This window comes from Sesamum indicum, linkage group LG6 (assembly GCF_026168435.1).
Source record: "Sesamum indicum cultivar Baizhima isolate 11 linkage group LG6, ASM2616843v1, whole genome shotgun sequence".
Lineage (NCBI taxonomy): Eukaryota > Viridiplantae > Streptophyta > Magnoliopsida > Lamiales > Pedaliaceae > Sesamum > Sesamum indicum.
The window spans coordinates 19731579-19758035 of record NC_142662.1 but is presented as its reverse complement, the minus strand read 5'-3'; the positions used below and the strand labels follow the sequence as shown (position 1 = coordinate 19758035).

At 35.3% G+C, this 26457-nt stretch overlaps 3 protein-coding genes across 4 annotated transcripts; 1 reads left to right on the top strand and 2 right to left on the bottom strand.

The window, feature by feature from the left end:
- The first annotated feature begins 4325 nt into the window (after window positions 1-4325).
- Window positions 4326-7945, top strand: LOC105164063 (uncharacterized). Its single transcript, XM_011082618.3, has 3 exons — window positions 4326-5841; window positions 6686-7228; window positions 7630-7945. Exons 1-3 carry the CDS (start codon window positions 4927-4929, stop codon window positions 7726-7728), a joined length of 1557 nt encoding a protein of 518 aa, XP_011080920.1. The 5' UTR covers window positions 4326-4926; the 3' UTR covers window positions 7729-7945.
- A 1205-nt stretch (window positions 7946-9150) lies between these two features.
- On the bottom strand, window positions 9151-17010 carry GC6 (golgin Putative 6). Of its 2 annotated transcripts, XM_011082619.3 has the most exons (20): window positions 16876-17010; window positions 16641-16691; window positions 16330-16382; window positions 15467-15594; window positions 15319-15371; window positions 14672-14818; window positions 14513-14586; window positions 14364-14433; window positions 14220-14273; window positions 14026-14121; window positions 13548-13598; window positions 13362-13448; window positions 13123-13236; window positions 12924-12995; window positions 12360-12545; window positions 12004-12107; window positions 11873-11921; window positions 11029-11094; window positions 10094-10858; window positions 9151-9866 (listed from the first exon to the last, which is right to left on the bottom strand). In XM_011082619.3, exons 2-20 carry the CDS (start codon window positions 16662-16664, stop codon window positions 9315-9317), a joined length of 2745 nt encoding a protein of 914 aa, XP_011080921.1. In that variant the 5' UTR covers window positions 16665-16691; window positions 16876-17010; the 3' UTR covers window positions 9151-9314. The 2 variants fall into 2 exon arrangements, with proteins under 2 accessions (XP_011080921.1, XP_088738018.1); XM_088881892.1 differs by lacking the exons at window positions 15467-15594; window positions 16330-16382; window positions 16641-16691; window positions 16876-17010 and having other exon boundaries at window positions 14672-14826.
- Window positions 17011-22661: 5651 nt separating this feature from the next.
- On the bottom strand, window positions 22662-26147 carry LOC105164065 (homeobox protein BEL1 homolog). Its single transcript, XM_011082620.3, has 4 exons — window positions 24761-26147; window positions 24011-24393; window positions 23697-23757; window positions 22662-23499 (listed from the first exon to the last, which is right to left on the bottom strand). The coding sequence occupies exons 1-4, from the start codon at window positions 25598-25600 to the stop codon at window positions 22852-22854; spliced, it is 1932 nt and encodes a 643-aa protein (XP_011080922.2). The 5' UTR covers window positions 25601-26147; the 3' UTR covers window positions 22662-22851.
- Between the last annotated feature and the right edge of the window lie 310 nt (window positions 26148-26457).

Below are 26457 nucleotides of genomic sequence, written 5' to 3'. Positions count from 1 at the left end.
TAGTGTCAAAATACATCCGATCAATATGTGAAAGGACACTCAAGTGGGAATTGAACAACGAAGCCTTAACTGGCAATCCTTACTACCCTAGTGTGCCTTGCGAACCGTCCAACTTTGGATCTACTGACCGCTTAGCAAGAGCCACATAAACAAATATAAAGTCAGTTGTACAATCATATGAAAAACAATCATTTAAAGATCATATGCATATACGTACGAAATGTTACAACGAACTGCATAATATAAAGATAAATGTCATATTCTAAAATCAAAAGAAAGAAAAAAAGAAAAAACTTACACAACATTTAAGATAGGGACATGATTCTTTAGTAGAGAAAAAAAAGTTACCTTTTTAACATGAAATCTACTCTTAGTAGATCTTGTGCAAATTGGAGCAGTAATGTGGATAAAATTCAAATTTTGCTTAAAGCGCTCATATTTGCTAAATTGGGTTCGTTCCTTTTCTTATTAAAATAAATAATTTGATATTTTTAAATTAACTAACATACTATTATTACGACATTCAGTACCCATTACTTCAATATTTTTAAATGAACCAACAAAATAAACGAACAACATACTATTATTTAAATTAGTAAATTAACTACCTACGTCTGTATGAATCGAACACCATTCAAACAAGAGATCCTCGATAAATTGAGTTTGTTGCCGTCTCTTGTAAATCTGATTCTCCCAATTAAATTAGTAAAATTTTATCGCTTTTTCCTAAAAATTATAACCACCGATTTAAGGAAATTGCTATAAAATTATAAAAGTAGTTAAGGAAATGCTAAGTTGGATTTCGTCGTTTAATATATACTAATATATATGGCATATTCATATGTGTGTGCGTAATAAAATATAATTTTTACAAAGTATTATAATTTCAAAAATATATATATTAATCAAATTAAATGAAAAATACTGGAAAAAATTAGAGAAGAAAAAGAAATGTGAATTTTTATTTTTATTTTAAATAGGAATATAGAAGTTGAGAATAGAGAATGGGAAGTTGAGGATAGAGGGAGAATGAGAGAGAAATGAAATTTAATAAAATAATTAAAAAGTAAATTAAAACGATTTCTCACGAGATTTGACATAATTACTAATACTTTTTTATTGTTTGAAAAATTACCATTACCTTTCTGATTTTAACGGTTGTCTAACAATTAGCCCAATTCGTTTGATTTTCATCCATATTTTGTGGTAAACTGAATAAAATGTCCTTGTGGATTAAGAATTATAATTGTATTTATTTTTTAATTTTTTTATGGACTAAGTAGATAATATTTTTATAATTTTTAAAAAAATTTCATCCACCCCATTTGATCTTTTCTATAAGTTTTAAATTTTTTTAAAAAAAAAAAGATACAGTAAGGACAAAGTTGACAATTTCATATTACCATCCAAAGATTACATAATTTCATGAAACATCATGAAGGGTATTTATAATTTTTTAAACAAAGAGGGGGTATTCATAATTATGACAAACCTAGAGACGTAGTTGTAATTTATCCTAATTAAAATAAATTGACATACCAAATAATTGAAGACTCCAAAAAAATGCTCTTCAATTATATAAATGTATAGATGAGTATAATCATACACTTTTTTTCAGAATTACAACTGAAAAATTGGTCAAAAAATACGCAATATGCAGCATACGGATAATTTTTTTTTTTAAAAAAAATAGTATGGGTTAGTTAATTTATTCAATATATTCAAATTTAAATATCGGTTCAATATACCGATATTCTAAATAAATAAATACGTTCAAAACAAGACAAAAAAAAATAGTACAAAAATATATATATATACATATATTCATAAAACTCGAACTTTTAACCTTTAATTGTGAGGTTTCAAGTCTAATATGACCTCGTTTGCTATAACATACGAATTTATGAATACTAACTTTGAAGCAATTGATTTTAAAATCACAACTGGCTGAAACTAATTTAAATTTATAAATCAAATGTTCTTGTGACTGTAATTGAATTATATAATATTGTAGTCGAATTTAAAATAAAAAATTTAAAACTTTATGAAAATATCTTATGGACAAAGTGGACTATAAATTCTAATTTTTACTTATTTTTTAAAATTTTTTGAAAATATCTTTATGGACAAAGTGGATAATATTTTTTTTTTTTATAATTTTTTAAAATTTTCAGTCCACCTTATCCAAACGTTCTTAGGAAAAAGAAAAAATTAAAATAAGAGCAAAGTTGACAATTCCAAACTCCATCTATTTAGATCATATAATTTTATCAAATATCAAGAAGTATTTATAATTATGCTAAACATTATACAAATTGATACAATCTAGAGTTAGATTTGTTAAAGCTTTACGTGCGATATCAACAATGTGCACTTTTATTAACACTATCTATGTCCTTGTACAAGTAATTAAGACCATGTCAGTAGAGCTTGACCATAGTATGACTACTCAAATTAATATTTAATTCTCACTTGCTTCACCCCTAATTAATGATTTTTCATTCGTAAAAATAAAATAAAAGATTCTCAACTGCACTTTTAAATTTAGTCCTACAAACTTTTATGACAATTGCCATTATTTTAATATGCCACCTAACTCAATAATTCAACCATAATCATTGAAAAAATAAAAAAATAAATACATTTACACCCTTAATATATGGTCGGGTTATATAAATTTTTCTTATTCTTTTCCGTAATTATAAAAATCACTCTTAATAGTGGAAAAGAAATAACAACATTTAGACCCTTACCCGTGGTCTATTTACACATATCACCCTTATTTTTTATATAATTACAGAAACCACTCATAACAAAAAAACAACAGGGGTAGTTTGTGTACGTTGACATTTTTTTAATAAAAAAACAAGAGTGATTTGTGTGAATGACATCGACGTTTCTGATGGATGTATATATAATTATCCAAAAAATAGGAACGATTTGTGTAAACTTACCATAGTTCAGGGGATAAAAATATAATTATAAAAAAAATCATTTTTTTAAATTAGAAACTTTGTATTATCTTGAACTTCAGATAATTTCTGTACATAAAGAAAAACAAAAAAAAAATGTTATTTATATCTCTTAATTATCACCATATTTAAAAAAAAAAAAAAAATGCACTGTGACTGGGTCAAAGGACCATTTACATTTATTTTTCTTTGATCATTAGGAGACAAAATTATTGGCTATACACATAATAATGGAAAATTATGGTACACACAGTATCTCATTAAATCTGAACTAATTTTAAATACATATAATATACTTATTATGTGATTGGTGTATAACTTTAAAAATATATCGCAAATGTGTCAAACTTATTTTATGAAAATTGAGTTTAGCCAAAACTTATTTGGGTAAATAAAAGCCAAAAGCAATCAATTTCTAGGTCTACAATATAATTATGATTAAATTACACTAAAGAGTAACGAACTTTAATTATTTCTGTTTTTACCCATATAAGTTTGCTTAATATTTACATTAATTATGCAGCATTCACAATTAAGACAATTAATACAAAAGGAGTTGCGTAATTTTCACTTCCATACACTTAGTTTCATTTAATTGCTTTTCTCAAACACCAAGAAATGTACATTATTAATTCATAAAACTTTTGTATTTCTTTCTGGGCTGCCCATCAAGTTATGATAAATTAATATCAGCACCCTATTTTGCAACTTTGACAACAAAATATTGCTTAAAACGTGTTTTATGTTCTGATTAAACTTATTATATCATAATCTTGCACAAATCTTTTTAAATTCTACTGTAAAGAAAAAACATTATAATAAAAAATTCAGACCATTTGTGGGCAAACCTCAATTTATAGATAAAGTTCGTCACTTTATTGTTTTGTTCCAAGTAAAATTGTATTTCACTAAAAAATTGTAAATTTTGGAAAGTGCTTTTAAGATTTAGATTTTTTTATTTCTGTTGTTAAATTTTCTAAAAATGAAAAAAATAAAACAAGAATTTTTGGAATATATTATATAATGTGAAGAAAATCGAGAATCTTAAATATTATTATATATAAAGGATAATTAGATTTATATCTCTAATTCATTATTTTCACAAAATTATTTCGATCTTCTGAAAATATATATATATATCTCTACAAAAATATACATACATTTCAAAAACATTATATATTATATAAATAATTCTTATTTTTGAGTTACAAAAGTGATTTTTATAATTATATAAAAATTATAATAATTTATGTGAATAAATTATAAATTGAGAGGTCTAAAACTAAATATAATTATGTGACATGAGTGTATATAATGTGACATGAGTGATCTTTGGTCCGGTTACCTACATTTACATGAGTTGTGGTGTTTAGTGTTGTGTCTCTTGAGTTCCAGATACACGCTTTTGCAATCCGAGTTAGAGAAATCATAATCCCAGTAATATTCATCTCTACGCCCACCGCCACCCCACCTCCGGAAATTGTTCAAGTGTTTAACAAACAGATCTATATAGCTCCGTCTCCACCCACCTATATATACAAAAAATCTGTACGTATCTACATCTACATACATACATACAGACATCTCATTTAATAGTAGAAAAAGCGTGTATGCACAGGCATCGTATTTGGTGCCAAATTATACATGTAAAGAGGGTCAGGTCTGCAGAGAAGAGTGTGCAACCTGGCACCTCTGCATGCTTTCGCTTTCCCTTCTTCATCTGCATTCATTTTTCTCTATCCATTTTCACTTTTCCCTTCTTTAATTTACTCAGATCCGTGGTTTTTTTTTCTACCGCAATCCCACATACAAGAGGAAGAAACCAAAGCCCATTTGGGTTTCTAGAAAAGATTTGCAGTTATTGAGTGCGGGGTTTCGATTCTTTCTTTATTGGAATTTGTTTACTTTTTTTGATTCTGGGTTTGGGGGGTTTTTGGCCAAGTCGTAAAGGAAAATGAAAGCGGCCCAGAATAATCCGGAGAAGTTCATCTGGGATTCGATGAGGACCCCGACGGGGGCCCCGATGGCGGTGGCGGCCGCCCAAGGTAAAGCGTTGCCTAAGCTGATGGTGTGGCTGATTTTGTTCGTCTCAGCTACTTATATGGTCTACACATTGAAGCTGGTTTCGTCTTCCCACAGCGTTTGTGAAGAAGATGATTTCCCTGAACGGCATCAAACTGTTCGGCTTCTTGAGCCCGCAAACAGCACGGTTGAGAACGCCACGGCAAGAGCACCCCAATTGGGAGGCCAAGAATCTGGTAAAACAGGGCTAGAGCACATAGTCTTCGGCATCGCGGCGTCCGCAAAGCTGTGGGACAAGAGGAAAGAGTACATAAAGCTATGGTGGGAGCCGGAGAAGAAAATGCGTGGGATTGTTTGGCTCGACAGCCCCGTGAAGACTTACAGTAACGAGAGCGGGAGCCTGCCGGAGCTGAGAATTTCCGGCGACACGTCACGTTTCGCCTATAAGAACAAGCAGGGCCACCGGTCGGCCATCCGGATTTCAAGAATTGTGTCGGAAACTCTGAGGTTGGGTGGAATGGAGAATGTGCGGTGGTTCGTGATGGGGGACGATGATACTGTGTTTGTGACGGATAATTTGGTGAGGATTTTGAACAAGTATGATCACAACCAGTATTATTACGTCGGGAGCTTGAGTGAAAGCCATTTGCAGAACATATATTTTTCTTATGGGATGGCTTACGGGGGTGGGGGTTTTGCCATAAGCTACCCATTGGCCAAGGCTCTTGAGAAGATGCAGGATAGATGCATACAGAGGTACCCTGGATTGTACGGTTCTGATGATAGAATGCAGGCTTGTATGGCTGAACTCGGAGTTCCACTCACTAAAGAACTTGGCTTTCACCAGGTGAGTAATGAGTTGCTCTTTCATTTCATTTTATTATTAATTTTTTGCTGGGGTTTTTGCCTCTTGCTTTTGGCAGTGCTTTTGGGTTTTGGATGTTCTTGCTTTTCTTTTATTTTGTGGGGTTCTTGTTTTACCTTAGCTATTTTGGGGGTTTTGTCGACATGCATTTTCTGAGATGGTGCTAGAAATCTTGGGACCTTTTTGTTTGAGGTTAAGTCTTTTTATTTTACATGGTTCCTTGTTGATGCAATCATTGCATAGCTAAAAGAAGATGAAAAATGCTGCTTCTGCTCTGCGAGTCTTGTGTACAAGAAGACAGTGTGCAGTGTACTTCAGAAATTTCAGTAGTTTTAGCAAAGCAAGAAGCTTTTCTTGATGTTTTACTCGGTGTTCTGATTAACAATTTTGAAGTTTATGGATTTGTGTTGGGAAATTGAGGGCGATTAGTTTATAGGGGTTACTAGGCCATAGCTCACGGGTTTCCATGTGTTGGGCTTCCAATTTGGTAGACTTATCACCTCAGTTGTGGCAAAAAACCCCAGAATCCAATGAGGGGTAGGTGGACTCAAATTTGTCCCACTCATTAAATCATGGTGGTTGACCTGTTGTGGGGCCAGGTTTTGTTCAATCTTTGCTGGTTCTAACACACTATTTGGTATCATTGTCATCCCCGACCCACTGACCTTAGCTAACAACAATATCTCTGTGACAAGTGTTTTGTGGAGAATGCGTTGGTGGAATGTCGTTGGTATTATGTTATAGTTGCTTTAGTGTAGTGTCTAATCATAGTTTTGAAAAGTGGTGATTGAATTCTAACAGTGAATTTTGGTGGATGCAAATTCAGTATGATGTGTATGGAAACTTATTTGGTCTTCTTGCTGCACACCCCGTCACTCCATTGGTGTCGTTACACCACCTAGACGTCGTTGAGCCAATATTCCCAAACGTAACTCGGGTACAAGCTCTACAACGGCTGAAAATTCCTATGCAGCTCGACTCAGCTGGTTTAATGCAGCAATCGATTTGCTATGACAAAACGAACGGCTGGACTGTATCCGTATCTTGGGGCTTTGCTATTCAAATATTTCGTGGGGTTTTGTCACCTCGAGAGATAGAGATGCCATCGAGGACATTCTTGAATTGGTATAGACGAGCTGATTACACGGCATATGCATTCAACACAAGGCCGGTTATGAGAAACCCGTGCCAGAAGCCCTTTGTTTTCTATTTGTCAAGGGCAAACATCAAGTCAAACATGAACCTGACAACGAGTGAGTACACACGCCACCACACTCCTCAGCCTCTATGCAAATGGAAGATGGCTGAACCAGGTGACATCGATTGGGTGGAAGTGTACAAGAAGCCTGATCCTCATCTATGGGATAGGGTGAGCATTCTTCACATTTTCATCAAACTCATCCATTCTTAAACATTACACTACCTAGTTTGTGTTTTATTTATGTGTACTGCCTAGTTCATGTTGCAATAATTGTTTCTCCCCAAGATTTTAATGTTAGAAAACTATGCATGTGCACAAAAGTGCTAAAATACCTAAACCAAGAAAATTGTCCAGCAAAGGTCAACTTTTGATGTTAAGTTTCATAATCAAGAATTCTCTTACCGACAAAACAGGACAGAACCCTTCAAACAGTTACTTCGACAGCTAAGAAACTTTGATATTACGTCTTCACACACAGCCGAGACATTTCTATTAATACTTATATCGTTGTATGTACAATTCATTTAGTTTGAGACTGTCTGATTAATATTAATTTGTTTTGTTGACAGTCCCCGAGAAGAAACTGTTGCCGGGTCTTAAGCTCAAAAAAGAAAAGCTTGACGATCGACGTGGGTGTATGCGGGGAAGGTGAGATCAGTGAAGTATAATAATGGCGACCCGTTAGCTGTATTTGTTAGATGTATTCCTTGATTTGATTAATTCACGCCCTTCATATTTCTTGGAAACAGTGTTGCCATTTCCTCACTGATGACAGAGGTTAGGAAGAACTGAAAATGAAGTAGTTCAAGTTGTGTATTTAAGCATATTTGTTTGAGGCTTTGTTGTCGGAATTTCATGGTATGAAGCCCAAAATTTTGAGTTCCATTGTGTGTGTTTCTATATGAAGGGAGGAGGTGGGTTCTGGGATCTCACATGTCTGTGTCGGGTGCAACGTTTTATGAATCGAACTGTGCGGATTGGGCCCTTTGGTGGTGGTTATTTAATAGTGATGATTTAGGTTCGGCGGTGTGTGTTGGGGTCCCATTTGTTTGTGTTTTTTCAAAGAAAGTAGAAGTTGTCAATTTCTGTTGGAAAAATCACCATCATATATGAATGCGACTTCAATGACTTGAAGGTGGGGCTGGGGGGACCTTAGAAGGTGGTAGGTTATATTTAGGTTCAGAAGAGTAGTCGGTGCTTTTACTTGAATAAATAAAATTTAAAAGTCTGTTTATTTTCAATGCATTTACATTGAAGCAGTCAACAGATGACATTTTTCATTTCAAATTGGTATATTTTTTCTTTTTTTAAAAAATCATCTCAGTTTATGAGCATGTATGTGAGAAGGTGGTCCGTTACTGGTAGCACAGTTTTGGGAATTTGGAGAAAAAGGCTGTTCATAAAGGTTATAATGATACATGTGGTATGTAAAAGCTAAAACGAGGGGACGGATGCTTTTGAGCAGAAAAGGTTCTGTGGGGTTTGGGGATTGGGGCATCGTCTTTGTTTCCCGCAATTATTAACCCATAGCCCCTCAACAGTCAACAGGTCCTTAGGGGATTTGTGGTTCAATATGGAGATATTGAGTTTAACATCTGCTTCGAGCTTAAATCCACTGTGTGCGGTGGGTTTAAACCTCAAGACAAATCAAAATTCACAAAATCAAGTGTTATGAGTCACAAAATATATATATATTCTATATGCACATCAGCATCCGACATGCTTCAATATTTTACTAATCATTCTCAATACCAAAGACTTCGACCCACCACAACTAGAAATGGTGGTATGATTACAACAAATTTGTATAATGTAATTGGAAAGCGAAGTGGTTCAAAGGCCCCAACATTATAGGCCGCAAAATGGGCTTTCTACAACTATGGAACCACGAATAGTCCATTCCCGTTTAAGTAGATGTATGCTAATAATCCCGCAATCAGACGTTCTTGGCAGGTTGGGCTGCTGGGATTTTGACAAACCCACCCCAAACACGACCTGCTTACATCCTTATTCGGCACCTAAAAATGAATCAACACACATATTGATGTATAAAATGTGCGTTTTAAATGACTGTCCACTCAACACTGACGTGAAAAATCCAAATTGGTTCAGAATTTTAGCAAGATAAATAATGAGAATACTGTACAGTTACAAGCAATGTACAAGCAAGCTGACGGATAAACACTGGTAAAATGTGTAGTAACGAAAAACGTGGTCAACTGAATGATTCAACTCGATGAATTACAGAGAAAGCTCACTCTGCTTCTTCCTCATCATCTTCCGGAACTCCCATATCATCTCCAATGCCTTCCAGCAACTTATCAACATCCTCCCCCAACTCCATTAGCCTTGCACTAAGCTTCTCCACCTTGCTCTGCTCTTGCCCAAGACAGACGAGTAAATCACTCAATTCAGCTTCACTCTCCTTTTGAGCTTCTTCCCTTGCTTCTGCTTTAATTTCCTCGATATCTGGAATAGGCAAAGCTCCACCACTCTTCAAGGCTTTCACTTCACGGTCTAGCTGAAAGTTGGCCTGCTCCAGGCTATTGTAAGCATCAGACAAGCTTTTCAGGTCAGATTCCAGTTTGGCTGCTAAATTTTGGTGGGTTGAAGCCTCAACTTCAATTCTGGCTTTCTCTGCTTTCAAAGCTTCCAGTCTTTGGGAAGTTTCATGAAGGTCCCTACGGAGAGTTTCAACTAGGACTCTTTCTGATCCAGCAGTACCTCTATGTTCAAGCTGGGATGAACCGCTTGCACCTGTCTTTGCTGCGTTCTCAGCAAGAGTAGCATTCCGACTCAAAAGGTCCTTGTAAAATAAAGGAAGCAAAGAGAACATAAGACTGAAAGGGTAAGTAGAGTTCCTCACAACAGGGTGGGAAATTTCAGTGATCAGATGATTTTTTCATATTAAGTTCAGATGAAAGTGTCCAAACATCTTTTGAAATGTTGAAGATGAGGTTATGCAATAATATCAAGAACTTTCCAATATTTGCAACAAATTGTTATTATACAGATAAGCCACAACTAAAATACCTGTATCTCAAGGCATTGCTTCTCCACAAATCTTTTAAGCCGTTTGATGTACTCCTTATCACTTTCTCCACTGCTCTGCTCTAGTTCTGCTGGGACCACTGCAACCTGGCTCTTTGGACGGCTGTAAATTTCTACAATTTGTTCTCTAATATTTGCCTCTAATTCCTTTACAAAGAAAACAAACTGAGAATCAAGCACCATTGCAAGAACTGGGTGATCCTCATTCTTCTGATCAGTGGTCTCATTTTCGTCAACATCTTCAATCTCAGACATGCTCGCAGCAGTAGATCGAGTCAATGGTTTGCGCGCAAGAGCTGGCTTTGCAGATGTGAAAAGCAAGCTCTTCTGCATTTCATCAAACTTCAAAAAGTATGCAGTAAGACCAATTTTTTGGCTTATGGCATCAACAATACTGAAAGCACTTTTTCCACTGTCGCTGGTTTTATTATGTATTACACACTCTCCTAATAGTACAGCAGCCAATCCCCTTACACATACAGTTGCAGTTTGATCTGAAATTAACTCAAGCAAGTATGTGAGGTGAGGACGTGAATCGAGGAAGCACTGGACAGCACTTGGGCAATCAAAGAGCCAAATAACTAGAAGCTTTAAGATAATTGGTTGAATATACATAGGACCAGATGTCCCAGCTTTTCCATCTTTAACCATGGAAGAGGCAAGAGCCAGGTACTTCACCATACGGTGCATTAAAGGCTCTGGAGACCCCAGTGATGGTCTAGGTGCTTCAAGTTCAATCTGAAGAACCTGCAACAGCTTCCATGTCATACTAAGAAAAGAGATGTATACAGGAATTTCAACCCCACGCAGGGTGGATGCTCAGATCTTGAAACCAGCTTTTCTTCAAGAGATTTTGTTTCTCTTGATGTCTGAAAAAAACAACAACGAAAGATTTAAACAAGGAAAGAATCACATACCTTCTCCTTACACTGAATATTATCCTTCAAAACATGAGATAAGACACTTGCAGCTCTACAGCAAGCCTGCGCAAGAGAATAGGCAATGTGGTAGAACAAGGATGAGATAGGCACAAGCAAGGATGAGCCACAGCATCATTTTGAACAGGTGAACTATGACCTTGAGTATAATTGACAAGATGGATAGACCAATATGGTAGAGTGAGTATGCTAGTTAGCAGAAGCATGCATTCAGGTAACTTTTAAGTGAGTATTTTGGCTTATCTGCAGCTGCAGACTCAAAAGATACAGAACCATTCTGTCCATTTTATTGTGGGAGCTAGACATTCATGGGGAAAGTGAGCAAAATATATTCCTGCAAACCCCTTCAACATTTGCTCTCTCCCTCTTTTCCAGATGGTGAGTAGGAGTTGGACTTATAGAACTTGTATGACATGTCGTGAGTGCATGTCCAAGCCAAACTTCCAACTTATTGATTATGACTCAACATGCATAGTTATAGCTTATACTTTGTTCTACGAAATTAGAATGTCAAACATTAAAAACCATCATGTATAATTTCGAGAAACAGCTTAACAGATTTATCGAAATTCAGAGAGTAAAAACAACCACCAAAAATCAAGATATAATGTTCTCATTGTTCAGCTTTGTCCCTTTCTAAAGCACAACAATGCATCATAAAAAGGTCAACGTTCCCTACCAAAATATAGATATGAAAGAAGGGGGACGGAACTACAAGTTGGAAGAACCAAATGCAGCTTAGTTTTGGAAAATTCTCAAGGACAGATTTCTCATAACAAAGAAGTATGCAAAAATTATAAATCATATGATGTGTACAGCATACCTCAAGATCCCCATCACTTTCACTCAGTATCAGGCCATGCAGTAGCATGCTGCAAAAAACAGAACTTTCAAAAAAAATCTATCAACATTTTAAATGTCAGTATCCACTAAAGAACTGAAAACAAAGATAACCTTCCAAATGACATGTTGACATCATCCTCAAATGGCGCATTAACCATTGAGTGTGGTTGAGGAGTTAAAGTTGAAGCCAACATTCTCTGACCATCAGGATTTTTCTGTTCCACATTAACAGTTAATGAAAGTAAAAAAGAAAATAAATAAATAATAATAAATCACAAGGGAACATGAGAAACATAAAAATACTGGATCAGCAAGCGGTAATTATTCTTCCAAATTGGAATTGTAAGAACTATGATAATACGAAATTAAGAAAAAAGAGTTGATGACGAAACCTAGCTCTATTGTCCTACCCAGCATATAACCTACTTGCTCACAAATGGAGAGAACAATCCAATAGATGAACAAACCTCGCAATAGCTCTTAAAGACATAGTCGGCTGCTATGAACTCTTGCACGCTAGGTGTCCTTAAAATAATCCTAAGGATAGAATTTAATGCAGGCTCAACATGAGGGTCTTCTCCAATTACTTTACTTGCAAGGGCATCGCAATTCTTTGGATGACTGACAACCAGATCACCGATGCACTGGAGTGCCTGAAGAATTATACCATCAACCAATGAACATCAGAAAGTTCTGCAAAATTTCCCACAACCAGTTATGTTTGCATGCATGCTAGATGAATAATCACAAACATGTAGCATAACAGAAGGCTAAACTTGTACTTCAGTATAAACATGCATTACAAAGATTATTATCTATTGCAGCAAATTGCAATATTTTAAAGTCAGATAGATTTGTCTTCAACTCAGATCTCTCTTTTATAATCTACAAAAACATTTAATAAGGCTTACAATGACTCTCTTAGAAACTCACCCAAACACACTCATTAGCAAAAAGAACAAGAATGGGATGATGAAACACAAGATCTAAAGAATCACAAAGAATACATCACAGTAGAACAGTTATCTTACCATACAACGAACAGCAACAGGAGCCCATTGGCTCTCAACTCCCAACACTAAAAGATGGTCCAACACCTTTTTCTGCATTTACCAAAAGATTTTTGGAAATGTCAAGTATATTTTAGCCCTAAAAATTTTGTGAGAAATATATAAAATCAGACTATAGATCATAATAGCTGAGAAAGAAGTTTAGACTTTGAGCATAAACCTGAACCAAGACTGTTTTATTTGCCACCCCATTGGTGTCTTTTCCAGGATCAGTTTGTTGACCTCCATGTAGTAGCAAGTTAATTGTGTCCAATACACTGAGTAGATTTATTGTCTACTGGCAACCAGTTAATTCAGAAAACATAAACAAGTCAGAAGTAAAAACTTCCACGAAAACACATGTTACAGAGGACAAGCCTGAACAAGGAAAGAAACTTTTAAAAACATTTATTGTTTAACCTTCTGCTGTGTGAACTTATAGGTGCTTCCTCTGAGCTTCAAGATTGATATTAAAGGGTCAAAGCCCATTGTCTCCCTAAGCAATACCTACACAGCTTGCAGGTCAGCTTAGAAGCAGTTAAGATCATTCAGCTAATGAAAAGTAATTATCAAAAGTGTATGTAAATAATAAAAATAAGCAGAGACCTGGTTTGAGGCATTATTCCGGAGAAGATTGTTCAAAAGTTCCAGACAATCCTGTTTGCAGCACCAAAGAACAGAAAGATTAGAAGTCCTGTTAATAGACTGAATTCAGTGCTCATAGAAAGCATTCTCATACGAAGTTAACATAAACAGTGATACCTCAAAGCATACAGATGTAAGAAACTGGAAGATGCACACATATAGGTAAATTGACAGACCCATCAGGAAGAGAAATTCAACCACGAGAGAGGGATTTGCCACCAAAATTTACAGTTGATGATAGCATTATTCTGATGATTACTATGTACAAAAGTAAATGAACTGAAGATGAATAAACTTCTTTGGCTAGTATCAATAGAAAAATGCATGGTAATCATGTCAATAGTCTTTCAATGCCAAATATCTGAGGATGAATAAGAAATGCTTTCACTTGTTGCTGACTGAGTATTATCATCAAATCTAAGTGTTCGTTTATAAACACCTGGACAACAACACCGCCTTCAGAACCTCCTTCCTCTTTGATGATGCTAAATATCTTCTCAAAAGCACCTTCAAAGACCACAATTTTTTGAATTTCCTGAATGGTAAAGATTACGACAGTAAAGAAGAAGGTAAAACAGAAATATGTAACAGGAAGAATTTATCAACATGGCTTTTTAGAGGGGGAAAACTAACCTCAGCTTCTCGAGTCAAGTATGTGAGAAGTAATAATGCCTCATTGCGTATGACCTCAAAAAAGAAAACCAACAGTATTTGTGAATTTAACATGAATGGGGTCAATGGGAAATAAGAATTTCATTAACTATACCAGCAAGATACCTCACGGTCCATGAGCATATCCATTAGCCTTGTAATACCACGAGGAATCGTAAGAATAGCTTCTTGCAGCCTGTAAAGATCTCCAAAGGCTACTCTTAGAAATGCTAAAAGGGGGAGAGAGTCTTGAACAAAAGGGAAATAAGTCACACCTATTTGGGGAGTTTGTTAGAAGGGCTGTTAACAACTGCAATGTATAATATCGGACATAGAAATCCTCCTCGGCCTGCAAAGGTACTAAATTAGAAAATCATAAACAGACATGACCTAGATTTATCAATTCTAGAACAGTTGGCATAGAGCAATCTTACTAGCAGACTCAGAAGAAGAGAAATGTTCTCCACTTCTCTTGAAAGCAAATCACTATTCATTAAAGCTGGCTGGACCTCATTCTTTGATGCTTTTGCATGTTCAATTGGACTTAAGGCACTTACAAGAGTTTCTAGAGCCCCTCGGACCTTCATACCTCCAAAGAAAACTTTTAACATTAAGCATAATCAGACGGAATATACAATCACAGGCAAGCCTACATTCATTGTGGATAGAAGGCAGCTATTTGATGAAACTCTGAACATTTATATATAGTTAAATAGCAAGCAGCCAAGACATAACAATTTATTTAAGGTCACAACACAGTTTCATCATTCGAAAGTTACCACAGACATAATTCAAGATCGGAACTCGGCTAAGGGAAGTGCAACATATAGATAGATGAAATTTCTGCCCAACAATTTATCAGAAAACTGAAGTCAAGAAATTGATGATCTTATATCAATTAATTTCCTTAACAATATCTAACCACATTCTAGTCCACATAATGCAATGCAGATTCAGACTGCATGACTGGACGCCTGCTGCTACATTGACAAATTTAGGAAGTATGACATGAAATGTTAAGGGAACTAGCTAAAAGAAATGAAGAGGAGATTTCACAAATTAAGTGAAGAAAGTGTCAAACCATTTCTACATCATCGCGCTCCTCCTTTAAGACACTCAATAGTACAGGAAAGCCTGCAATAAAATTGAGTTGGGGGAACAAATGATACCATGTAATGTGAAAATAAATTGGAGGGAGTAGCTATTTCATGAAGAAGAGAAGAACCAACCCATTGCCCCAAAAGCTAACTGTGCAGCATTACTTTCAGCCACAACTGACTGAAGTTCAACCATGGCACTCCTCCTGTCCTCAGCTAGGACACCATTGCTGATGCGATCCAGCAAGCGCTCGACATAACTATAAAAATGTGTTGTCAATAAATAACCAACAATAGTAGCATGTTAAATGACAAGAAGATTATTCAGATTGCCAGATTTGACAAGATCTTCCTATGTTTCATGGAGACGGCAATATAATTCACTCCATTTTTCATCCAGCGGTGCCACCTTCTCTACAGGAAAGGCCTTTTCCTTCCTAACAATGGCAAACTGGAAAGAATGGCTGGTGGCATGCATGTTATTTCATTATTGACAAATGAAATGCAAGTGGGATACAATTAGCATTTGTTTTCCTTGTATCTTCTTGTAGACTGAAATTATGCATACTTCCATAAAAGAAACAGAAGAAGATTTCTTGAGTGAACTTATGAGATTGGAGCATCTAGGAAACCACTAAAGTAATTAATGAGGTGGTTGACAGCCAGTGATGAGATTACATAGTAATAACATTTCCCTAAGCCCTAACATATGAAACAGGATACATCTGCGCTTGAACTTTAGCTTAGTAAGCTCAATCTCAGAGGACTCTTTGCAAGCGTCCAGGGAGACTGATAATAACCATCACCAAACAGATTAGTTCAGTAATTAACAATGTTAAAAGCTCCAAGTCCAATTTAAAAAGTTAGTCAATAAACCATCACTTCTGCATTGACAATTGATCATAAATTAATATATTTGACCTTTGAGCTCATTCTACAGGATGTGCATTGATTCAACTATGCTTGTATGCAGCACTCAAGCATGAAAGAGTTACCTGTCTTCATTTGAGCTCGAATTGTCATTTCTAAAAACACGCCCAACAACACCCTGCATCAAAAGCCAGTCAAATTGATGGCACTTTCTAAAACGCAATCCACATAATATAAAAGGAGAAGCTCAAAGTTTCTGAGAAAACATTAGAAAATTTACTGTAAATTAGCAACAGCTTTTCTAAAACTAATGCTACATTAAAAATCTGAAATTAGTAGAACAAAAATACCGTTTCAAGTATCCAATCAACGGTACACCAAAGGTAATCCTTCAGTATTTACAGAGCAATAAAGCTGGAAAACATTCCATAATTACCTGGTACTTGGATACAAAATCCATACTGCACCGCCGAACAAACCCAAACCGCTGCAATTTCCGCAATGCATAAAAAGCGAAAGTGTATCAAGTTAAATAATCAATAAACAACAATTAGAGGTCAAAGCATTGATCCCATAGATTTCTGTTCGATAAAACCAATCCCTAAGCACCGGCATCCTCCTAAATTGAAGAACATAGATGAACCCTAAATTGAAAAATTGTTAACGTTTACCTGTGAAAGAGATCGAAGAGAGGGAGACACAGAAAGAGAGAGTCAGAGAGAGTGATTTTATTTTTATAGGGCCAGATCAAAAATTTTGGTTTGTGTTGAATTTCATGTAAAACAATCTGGTTTACAGGTCATCCCCAAAAAGGAAATTGTAATTGGGCTGGGCTCTGGGTAAACCCAAAAGAAATAAATCTTCAACTTTCCGATCTGGGTTGGGCCCTCCCATATAACGCTTAATGGGCATTAATTGAATTATCAAAGTGTTGAGAACCGGTGGGCCGAGGCCTTGTGATCAGATTGGGCTCAGGTTAGCTTCAATGTGGCCCATATCCAGCCCATGAGAACTGCATTCTCCTCCCTATATTCATTTACACCGGCAAACCCACGTGACAAATGTATTTTACTTATTTTCGAATTGATTTGATTTAATCAAACTTGGTTTAGATCTGAATATTTTAAAATTTGAGAACTTTTAAACCACACCAGTTTAGTCGAACCTGAACCCATTATATGATAAGTACAGTACATTTGGCCTGTGATTGGTGTACAATTCAGAGAAAGTGAACAATTACATAAGAAGTGTATTATACATGCTTTATGATTGATTTAGTTCAACAAAATTTGATTTGGATAAAAAAAAAAAATTCAAAATCTAATGACTAAAGTAGTAGATTAGGGATATACATTAGATAGCATGCGTTAGGTATTTCTTGCCGCATCAATGGTGCCTTGTGTAGAACAAGACCATATCAACGTACGTCTCAAAGTTGGGTGTTGATGATGTTGGTACGTATTCTACATCGATTACAAATAAAGAGTTGGTATGACTTATAATTAAGCCTCAAGCTTACTTGCTAAAATGAGGTTGCTATGTATTCTACATTAATTGCAAACGAAGATCTTATGCCGCTCTTAAATTTTTTCTCTCTTTGGAGGTCATTTTCAAAAGACAAACTCATAATATCTAATTAGAGAGAATAGTACTTCACAAATACCAATCAATTTGTAAATTGCATATAAAACATAAAATTGTAACTCTATTTATTTTTCATTAATCTTTACTGTAGCGTGAAAAATTGAGCCAAGTGCACGATCAAGACCAATATATTGCATGCTAAATAAGATAACTCTAATATATTTTTTAATAAAAAATAATATAATAAATTTATAGTAAATAGATTCATTCCTTAGATTATAACATATCAAATAAAAATGCTTATTTAAAATTAAAGGAGGCATGGATAATAATTGCTATATATACATATTAATTATAAAAATTCCGTTCACCAAATGTCTATTTTTGACTTGTACTAGTTAAATTGTCCGTGGTGGACCATAAGGGCACGAGGCACGGCTCATAATCACAACGTGTGGTTCCATGACTTTACAATATAAGCGCATCAAATTTGTACAGCTAATAACAAATGAATCATGTCTATAATTCGAGATTAACCTGTAATCGTTACATTAATGTCATTTCAACTAAAATATTGTCTAAACATAGTTCAAAACTTGGCATGTTTTGTTTTCAAAATATGTGGATAGTTTAATCGATTGTCCAACATATTATTATTACAATATTCAATGTACAATACATCAACATTTCTAAATCAATCAATAAATTCGAAGTAAATAAAGAGACAATATACTACAATAGACCAAATATCTTATATTTGTAGAACTCGAACTCACAATCTTTTTATTGTAAAACCTCAACCACTTATATTTATTGTAAAATCGTAACGAATGTTAAGTAATTATTTTTAAAGGTGTTTTGACATTGATTTTATTTGATCATAATAAATAGTATTGCTTTACTATGATTTTTAAGTTGTGGTGATTTATAATGTATGAAATAATTATTTTTTTTTTAGTGGAATACAAAATTTCTTGATTATAGATATACTCATCGGTAATTAGTATACTATAATACGTGGCACACCAAAAATATTTGTGCACAATTAAATTTAAAATTTAAAACTTATTAATTGTTATTTTAAAATATAATATTAATTGGATACATAAAAATATTAAAAGATAGAAGAAAATAATGAAAATTTATCGAAAAGAAGGTGAGGGAAAATGATAAGTCGGATAGAGGAAAAAAAACAAAAAATAATAAAATAAGACATTGGCAGACAAATAAATTTTAAGACACCAAAAGGATTTTCTTTGATTATATAAAAGTATAGATATATTGAACGATAATTAAAATTAATAAAAAAAATAAAAGTTAAATATGTATAATAATTAATTTATGTATAGACAGTTGTACATCGCGATCGCACCTTGGTGCTAGGGTGTAGGTGTAGGGTTATAAATATAGACTAGCTGAGTATTTTAATATGGCAAATGAAGTAGAAATACGTATTTAATTTTTTGATAATTTAATTAAATACTATATATATACGTGAAAATTAAATTCTGATTGAGACGTGGAAGGCGTAGAGGTCTAGGTAGAGATGAGAACAAGTATGACACCATGGGCTATATACATTAGACCTATCGATGGGTGGGAATTATTTTACCCGAATTTGAATTTAATAAGTCTATATTTTTATATATTATTGGAGAGGATATTAGTGTTGGTGTCCAAAAAAGTTTTGTCATTGGTCAATTTTTGTCTATGCGAATGCAAATTTTTTGTCATGTATTTGATGTATTTTGAGGTTCTAGTTCTTTATTTTATTATAATAGCTAAATACGTCTTGCAATATTTAATTTTTTTGCGAATTTGGTCCAAAAGCCCCAAATTATAAAAAAGCATATGCAGGACATTTGCCTTTTGTTTTGTTTTTTTTTTTTTCGGAATCATATTTACAAACTACGGTCGTTGAAGAACCAAAATAATGAAAAAACTAAAAGTCATAGGACATATTTGCTACTATAGAAAAATAAAGGACTAAAATGCTAAAATACAAACAATACAGGATATGAATTGCAGTTAATCCTCGTATAAAAACCTCACTTTGAAGAAGTGAAAGAAAAATACAATTTTGGTCCTGTAACTATACGGGTGTGACACTTTTGATCCTTTCTGATTTTAAATTTTCAATTCAGAAACATAATTAAAAAAAAAACACATTTAATTCATATGTTGTTAGAAAATACTAAATTCACCAAAAATTAGCACATGTTTGACATGTGATCCTTTTAATTCAGAATTTTAATTTTCCGACAAGTTTTTATCCTAATGACATTTTGGAGAAGATGTGTCACCCTTTATATGGCCAAAAATTACAATAATGTTCATCATGCCACGTCAGCAAAAGTGTTGAAGAAAGTAAAAAACCTCAAACTAACTAGCTCACGTGCAAGACATGTAATAATTTCCAATCAATTAAGCTTTCTCCGACGAGATCTGAACTAAATGCACACAATTTTCAAATCGAACAGAATTGAAAGTGTGGCACCACCCTAGAGTTATAAGTGAACCAAAATTGCACTTTTCCCATGCATATATAACCGAAACCTAAGCTCAAAACAAATAATATTTCAAGACACAAAACTTCAAACTCTCCGAAAGAAGAAATAAAAATAGAGAAGAAGAAGAAGAAGAAGAAGCAAAAGTCCTCCTAGCTAGCTAGGAATGTTTGCCATCACCATCTTGAGCAACACTTTTGAAAGAGCAACGAAGAAAGAAAGCCCCTTTAGGGGTTGTAGAAACCAAAGTGGCACCAACACTCTTCCATAACTTTGTTGACTAGTGAGAAAAAGCAATCGAATTCTTTCTTTCTTTCTCGAAGAATTAGGACCACAAATCATGCATGAAGCTGAGGTTGTAGTGATGATATATGTGTTGTGTTACATGATGATGATGGATGACAAGTCCTAATCTTGAATTTGAGGGGCACCTCTAACTGCCTCAAATTTGTGACTTAAACGTAGTTGTTGTCTTCATGAGGGGAAAATGGGAAAAAATCTTGGTGTCCGTACCGCCCGGCCCCCATCGAAATTCGGACCTCGGCCACAAATTTTAGAGAACGGTTAGCTTGCGCTGTCAGTCAGAGGATTAGAGAGAGAGTGCGAGAATGCAGAAACGAGGATTGCTTTCATGTTAATGTGGTATGGAAGAATAACTTCTTTCTAAGTTGTATAATTTGTCTTGCCAAGAACAGAAACAACCGTTTAATATTTTTGTCTGAATTTTGTTTTGTTTAGTAAAGGGTACAACCCCTTTTTTCCTTTTAAGTTGATCCAACTAGGTATGTATGGATGAGAATATTTTCATGTTGTTGAAAGATAATTATATGATTGGGTCAATTTTCTTATGTTTCTTTACCCAGAAAATATAGAAGATTTTATATCTTAAAATTAATATTATTGGTTGTTCAATGGAGAACCACCAAATAACTTTAAAAATTTAAAGCGTCGACGTTTAAGAACACATTGGATGAAATGTTAGATTCATATATGGTAGGATGGATATATATCTAGAGAACTGAAAAGATAGTTAGATCCGTTTGTGATACGAGGCATGTCGGACAAGGAAGTTCATTTGTAATTCAAGCCCTACACATGTGCACATTTTTGTTAAAATTTTTGAACAAATTACAATTTTGATACCACTCTTTATGCCACTTTGGAGCCCTGATATTTGTCAGCTTGAAAAAAATAATACCATATATATGGAAAATTTTATGAATAATTTTCCTGGTGAACACAAACAAGAATTATCTCATCATCTTTAAAGATCAAAATAAAAGTTAAGGGTGGGAAGAAGGGTACTTGAACTAAATACTTTGGTGTTTAATTTGTAGTTGGTTCATTTTTTAATGTATTTTCAAATACACTATTATCTTATGTTTTTTTTGATATATTTTCAATGAATTATTTGTTTGTCTTTGCATCAAATAACAATAAACAACATTTTTTGTAGGTGTGTTATAAATTAGTCGGGTGTCATATAATTAAACATGAAAAAAAAATGGGGAGAAAATCATTATAGAATTCGAAAGACAAATAACTGCAAAAAAATAAAAAATAAAAAATGCTCAAAATCACAAAAAAAAAACCGGCATGATAATTGTCTCTAAGACTCATTGCCAGCATTTTTAATCACCCAACAGTCCTTACTTAACAACCACGTGAGATTCACGTGCCTATTTTCATCCAAAAGTTAACAATAATACTGCATATTTTTTCATTTATATAATATTGTTTTTGTCAAGCTGACAAAAAAAGCATGGTACCTGATTGCAAAATGACCTAAAGTGTGGAATAAAAAATTCCGTAAAGCAGACGACTAAAGGTACCGAACCCCCTATCCTATGAGATTAAAAGTGTAATTTTGTCTAACAAATCACATAGTAAATATGTTACATTTGCCATGCGATTGGTCATTCTCATTGAACTATATATACAATGGGAAATTCTAGCCCGGACACGGCTAGCCGGAACCTAAACAATCATGTGGCAAGTGCAATATACTTATTATGTGATTCGTAACAGTTGAGGGAAAGTGCCTAAATCATATAGCAAGAATGATATACTTGCTCTGTAATTGATTTGATCCGGCTAAACTTGATTCGGTAAAAAAATTATACATAAATTGAAAAATTGGATGCTGAATAATCACCAAATTAAATTCTTCTCAGAATTAATTAACCTCCAGAACCTCTTGCTCATGAGCTGCTGTTAAAATATTCTTAACGAAAAGAAACAACAAGATAAAAGGCTAGAATACTTTTGAGCCAATCATTGACTAATCAAGAGTAATTAGCTTTTCTACTATTAAAAAGAAAAATGAAAGAAAGAGAAAAGAGCAATTATTAATCAAGACTAGCTAGTTGCAGCCATATAAGCAAATGAGCTTTCATTAATTGTATGTACCTAACACGATTTAACTGCAGATAAAATTCTTTCCATTCCTAGTAATTTACGTATACTTCATGTAATAATACATAGGTTTAATCTTTCTTGACAACTCCCCGCAAATTTTTAACTTCACCGACAAAACAAGAATTGCTCGAAATTGAACTATCCAGCCAGATCATGAAGCAGCTGTGCGCCCATTAAATTCCTGTACGGTAAATTCTGGTTTTCACTGTCCAAGAGTGAGTACTGAACTGTCTGGCAATCTTCCATGTGGTCTCTAGGGTAGAACAGTGAGCTTTGTACTGATACTGGAGAGAACGGCAAGCTCACGCCACCACCGCCGCCGTGCTGATGCAACCCCAGTGTCAATGACACCCCTCCACCGCCGTAGTTGGTGGGTCCGCCGCCGGCGGAGGAGTGGTGGTGGGTGTATGAAGAGAAGTCGAGTTCCATGGCACTATATGAGTCTCCGGGTCTACCAAAACTGCAGGGATGATTCTGCTGTTCATGATTCTGAAGGGCTGCAGCCTTGCTCTTATTCTTGGAAGCGTTTTTGTCTGTGTTGTTGATTATGGAAGAAAGACACTCGGAATCTATTCTGACCAGTTGATCGTGGGCCGGCTTTTGATCTTTGGTTCTTGAAGGATTCTGAATCGTCAGCCCATGATGATCATGATGATTGTCATCAAGATTGGCGGCGGCGGAGGCGCCGTCTCCGATGCCTTCCTCCTCTTTTTGCTCTTCTAAATACATCTCCTCCACCATGGGTTTCCATAGCCTGACTCTCGCATTGATAAACCAGTTGGAGACCTGAACAAGAAATCAGCAATAAGGCATATATTTTAATCCTACATGACAAGAAAAATTTCCATAAAATAACATTCAAGAAATAATAATTTAAATCAAACAGATCATAAATTTTAATAAGAAGATATAAATATAAATATATTTAAATATATGTACACCCCATTGGTTGTATATATAATTGAAGGAAGAAAGGGACTTGCCTGGCTTCTTGAGAGGCCTGTTTGGCGGGCTAAAATATGTTTATCTACATCACTTGGATACCTGCAGTTTTGGATAAAACTCAGAATACATACATACTTGGAGAGTTGCAAGAAATTAACATATATATATATATATATATATATATATATGCATCGGCCGGATGGATCCATACATGACATAACAACTATAATGTAGCTAGACAGAAACTAACAAAAACCTGTCATGTGTTTGCAAACTAATGATTGAGACAAGAAGCAAGAACACCAAGAGAGTACTAAAACACAAGTGGGATGTGAAGGGAAAGTAAGATTACGGGTGGAGAAAGTGCTCGAAAAGCCAAGCACGGAGAACGGAGACGGATCTCTCCGGTAGGCCTCGTTGCGGTCTCCATGGATGGCTCTCCATCATGCTCATTTGCTGGAGAGCCCTTTGTTGCCTAAGTGTTTGATCAAGAATTCTAAGTCTTGGAGTCTCCCCTTTCATTGTTCCTGGTGTGGAAGTGTCTTTATCCCCCATAGCCTTCTTTGTGGCCCTAATTTGGCTCAAAATCCCATCTCTCAAGCACCTGAAATGCTTTGACATGGCCCTGGAAGCCATGGCAGAATACACTGTTGCTGCTCCATTTCCAGCTACTGCTTCAAAGGATGACACCACAGCCTTCATCTGATCACAGTAGTGTTTGTACCTTTTATCCACCTAATTAATTAACACCAACATACAGACACTCTGATCAGTAAATTTCATGAAAAAGAAAAAAAAAAGAAAAAGAAAAGAGCCCATTTCAGTTCTTTAAGATTTACAGCTTCGGACAAATGCAAAAGTTGTAAGAGTAAACTGTTTGAAGCCCGAAAATGAACAGGATAAAGGGTTGTAAGATTTAATGAAACTCCCGAATTGTCTCCATGTGGGCATTAATAGAAGATAGTTCAGATTTTAAATTCCCTCAGACTCAGTTCAGTTACCCACCCACCCTTATCATGCATGAACAATATTCAGCAAGTAGTACAATAAAATATACAAAATATTTAATACATAATATATATATGTATGTATGTATATGTACTTCTTCTAGCATTTGAAGCAACTTGGTTTTTCTTCTCTGCAATTCAAGAAGGTCAAGGGAGTAAAGAGACTGCTTTTTGACAGCATCCTCGTCCTGCCATTCACCACTCATCTTCTGAACCTTAATCTTGGAGGAGGACTTGTCAGTTTCCTTTGTTCCAAGATTACAGAACTCATTCAGAAGCTCCTGAGCAGGGCCCAAGTACTTCGAATTCCTCACAACCTGAGACTGATGCTGCTGTCCTTGAACATTCACAGACCTGGAACTCGACGGCCCGAATCTCAAATCCTCATGTTGTTGTCTGAACTCAAAAGACTGTAGTCCTATGCTTGAAGGATTCGATGAGCTCAGAGAGAGTGAAAGGCCTTGGCTCGGCCTTTCATTTCCTTCAAAAGGGAAAACACATGACCTCAAAGACGGATCCATCTCCGCTAGCAATCTGTTGTGGTGGTATGAAGAATCGGGCGAGACCATCAGGGTCTCGTTGGTAGTGTCAGAAACGGCTGTTGTTAAGTCGTGCTGCTGCTTGCTGAAATCGTGGTGATGGAACTCACTCGATGTGGGCTCGTTGATTTCCTTGGAAGATGATGAATGATGACCGGCGGGTTTGCCGCCGAAGAACCCCTTCCATAAACCCGACCCGTTTTCTTGATGCAGGGTCGTCTTTGATGGAAACCCTATCATCCCCCCCATGCCTGCAGTACTCATGTTGTAGATCTCCGGGTTCGGGTCAAAGCTTTGCAACTGGGTCACCAGATGATGACTTGAAGAAGCACCGGAGTAGCAGTATCCAGTGGATGCGATCATTTCCCTTGGTTTCTCAATACTGGGACCAGCCATACAATATATATATATGTATATGAAGATGATCTTCTTGTTCCTATCTAGAAAAGTCAATCAAGATTCAACCCCCATCAATCAAGAAAGCAGAAAATCAATTAATCAAAACAAGAGCATGTCTCCCTTTTGTGTGTGTGATCTTTTGAGCTCAAAAGCTGGAATCTTTGTTGCTTATTCATCTGTATGTGTGTGTGTGAGAGAGAGAGAGAGATTGAGAGAGAACAAGATTGGTATATATGGATGTTTAAAGTGTGAAAAGGGTGGAAGAAATATGGATACGAGGAGGTGGGTGAGGAGCAGGAAGAGGGTTTTTGGTGTTTGTGGGAAGTGTACTCTTAATAACCCAACAAGAAAGAGCACGCCATGAAACCAAACCTAGGAGGAAGGAAGGAAGACAGAGAGTACTATACTGATCATCTCTCTCTCTCTCTCCTCAGAAATACAAGAAAGATACATATAGGTCTTTGATCATGACCTGCAACCCACATTCATCATTTGATTTGCTCTTTAACTTTCCTTTACCTTTCTCTCTCTCTAAACCCAAAAGTAGTCAATGCACAATCATATATATAATCCACCATATGCATACAAAACAGACTTCCTACATCACCCACCCCCACCCCACCTCACCCCACCAGGGGCCCAAACCCTCAATTATTTCACACTCCCACCATTAAAATACTGATTAGAACCATCCAAGACTTTTCACAATTCTTTAAGTATGATTCTTGAATATTAATTAATAAATACCGATGATGAGAGAGTCTCTTAATTCTTCTTCTAGGTAAGTAGTTACAGAGAAGATCATGGTCCTTTGCCTAGAACACCAAGGTACAAGCCGCCACATGCTGTTTTTA

What these genes read in the sequence shown, in the direction of transcription:
- LOC105164063 (XM_011082618.3), top strand. Translation starts at nt 4,927, where the DNA reads ATGAAAGCGGCCCAGAATAATCCGGAGAAGTTCATCTGGGATTCGATG. An exon ending in AAGAACTTGGCTTTCACCAG is followed by an intron (nt 5,842 to 6,685) that starts GTGAGTAATGAG and finishes ATGCAAATTCAG; the next exon opens with TATGATGTGTATGGAAACTT. An exon ending in ATCCTCATCTATGGGATAGG is followed by an intron (nt 7,229 to 7,629) that starts GTGAGCATTCTT and finishes TTTTGTTGACAG; the next exon opens with TCCCCGAGAAGAAACTGTTG.
- GC6 (XM_011082619.3), bottom strand. Translation starts at nt 16,664, where the DNA reads ATGGATTTTGTATCCAAGTACCAG. An exon ending in ATTTTGTATCCAAGTACCAG is followed by an intron (nt 16,383 to 16,640) that starts GTAATTATGGAA and finishes CTTTTGATGCAG; the next exon opens with GGTGTTGTTGGGCGTGTTTT. An exon ending in ATATTCAGTGTAAGGAGAAG is followed by an intron (nt 10,859 to 11,028) that starts GTATGTGATTCT and finishes AAGCTGTTGCAG; the next exon opens with GTTCTTCAGATTGAACTTGA.
- LOC105164065 (XM_011082620.3), bottom strand. Translation starts at nt 25,600, where the DNA reads ATGGCTGGTCCCAGTATTGAGAAACCAAGGGAAATGATCGCATCCACT. An exon ending in TTCGAGCACTTTCTCCACCC is followed by an intron (nt 23,758 to 24,010) that starts GTAATCTTACTT and finishes CCAAAACTGCAG; the next exon opens with GTATCCAAGTGATGTAGATA. An exon ending in CAGGCCTCTCAAGAAGCCAG is followed by an intron (nt 23,500 to 23,696) that starts GCAAGTCCCTTT and finishes TTTCTTGTTCAG; the next exon opens with GTCTCCAACTGGTTTATCAA.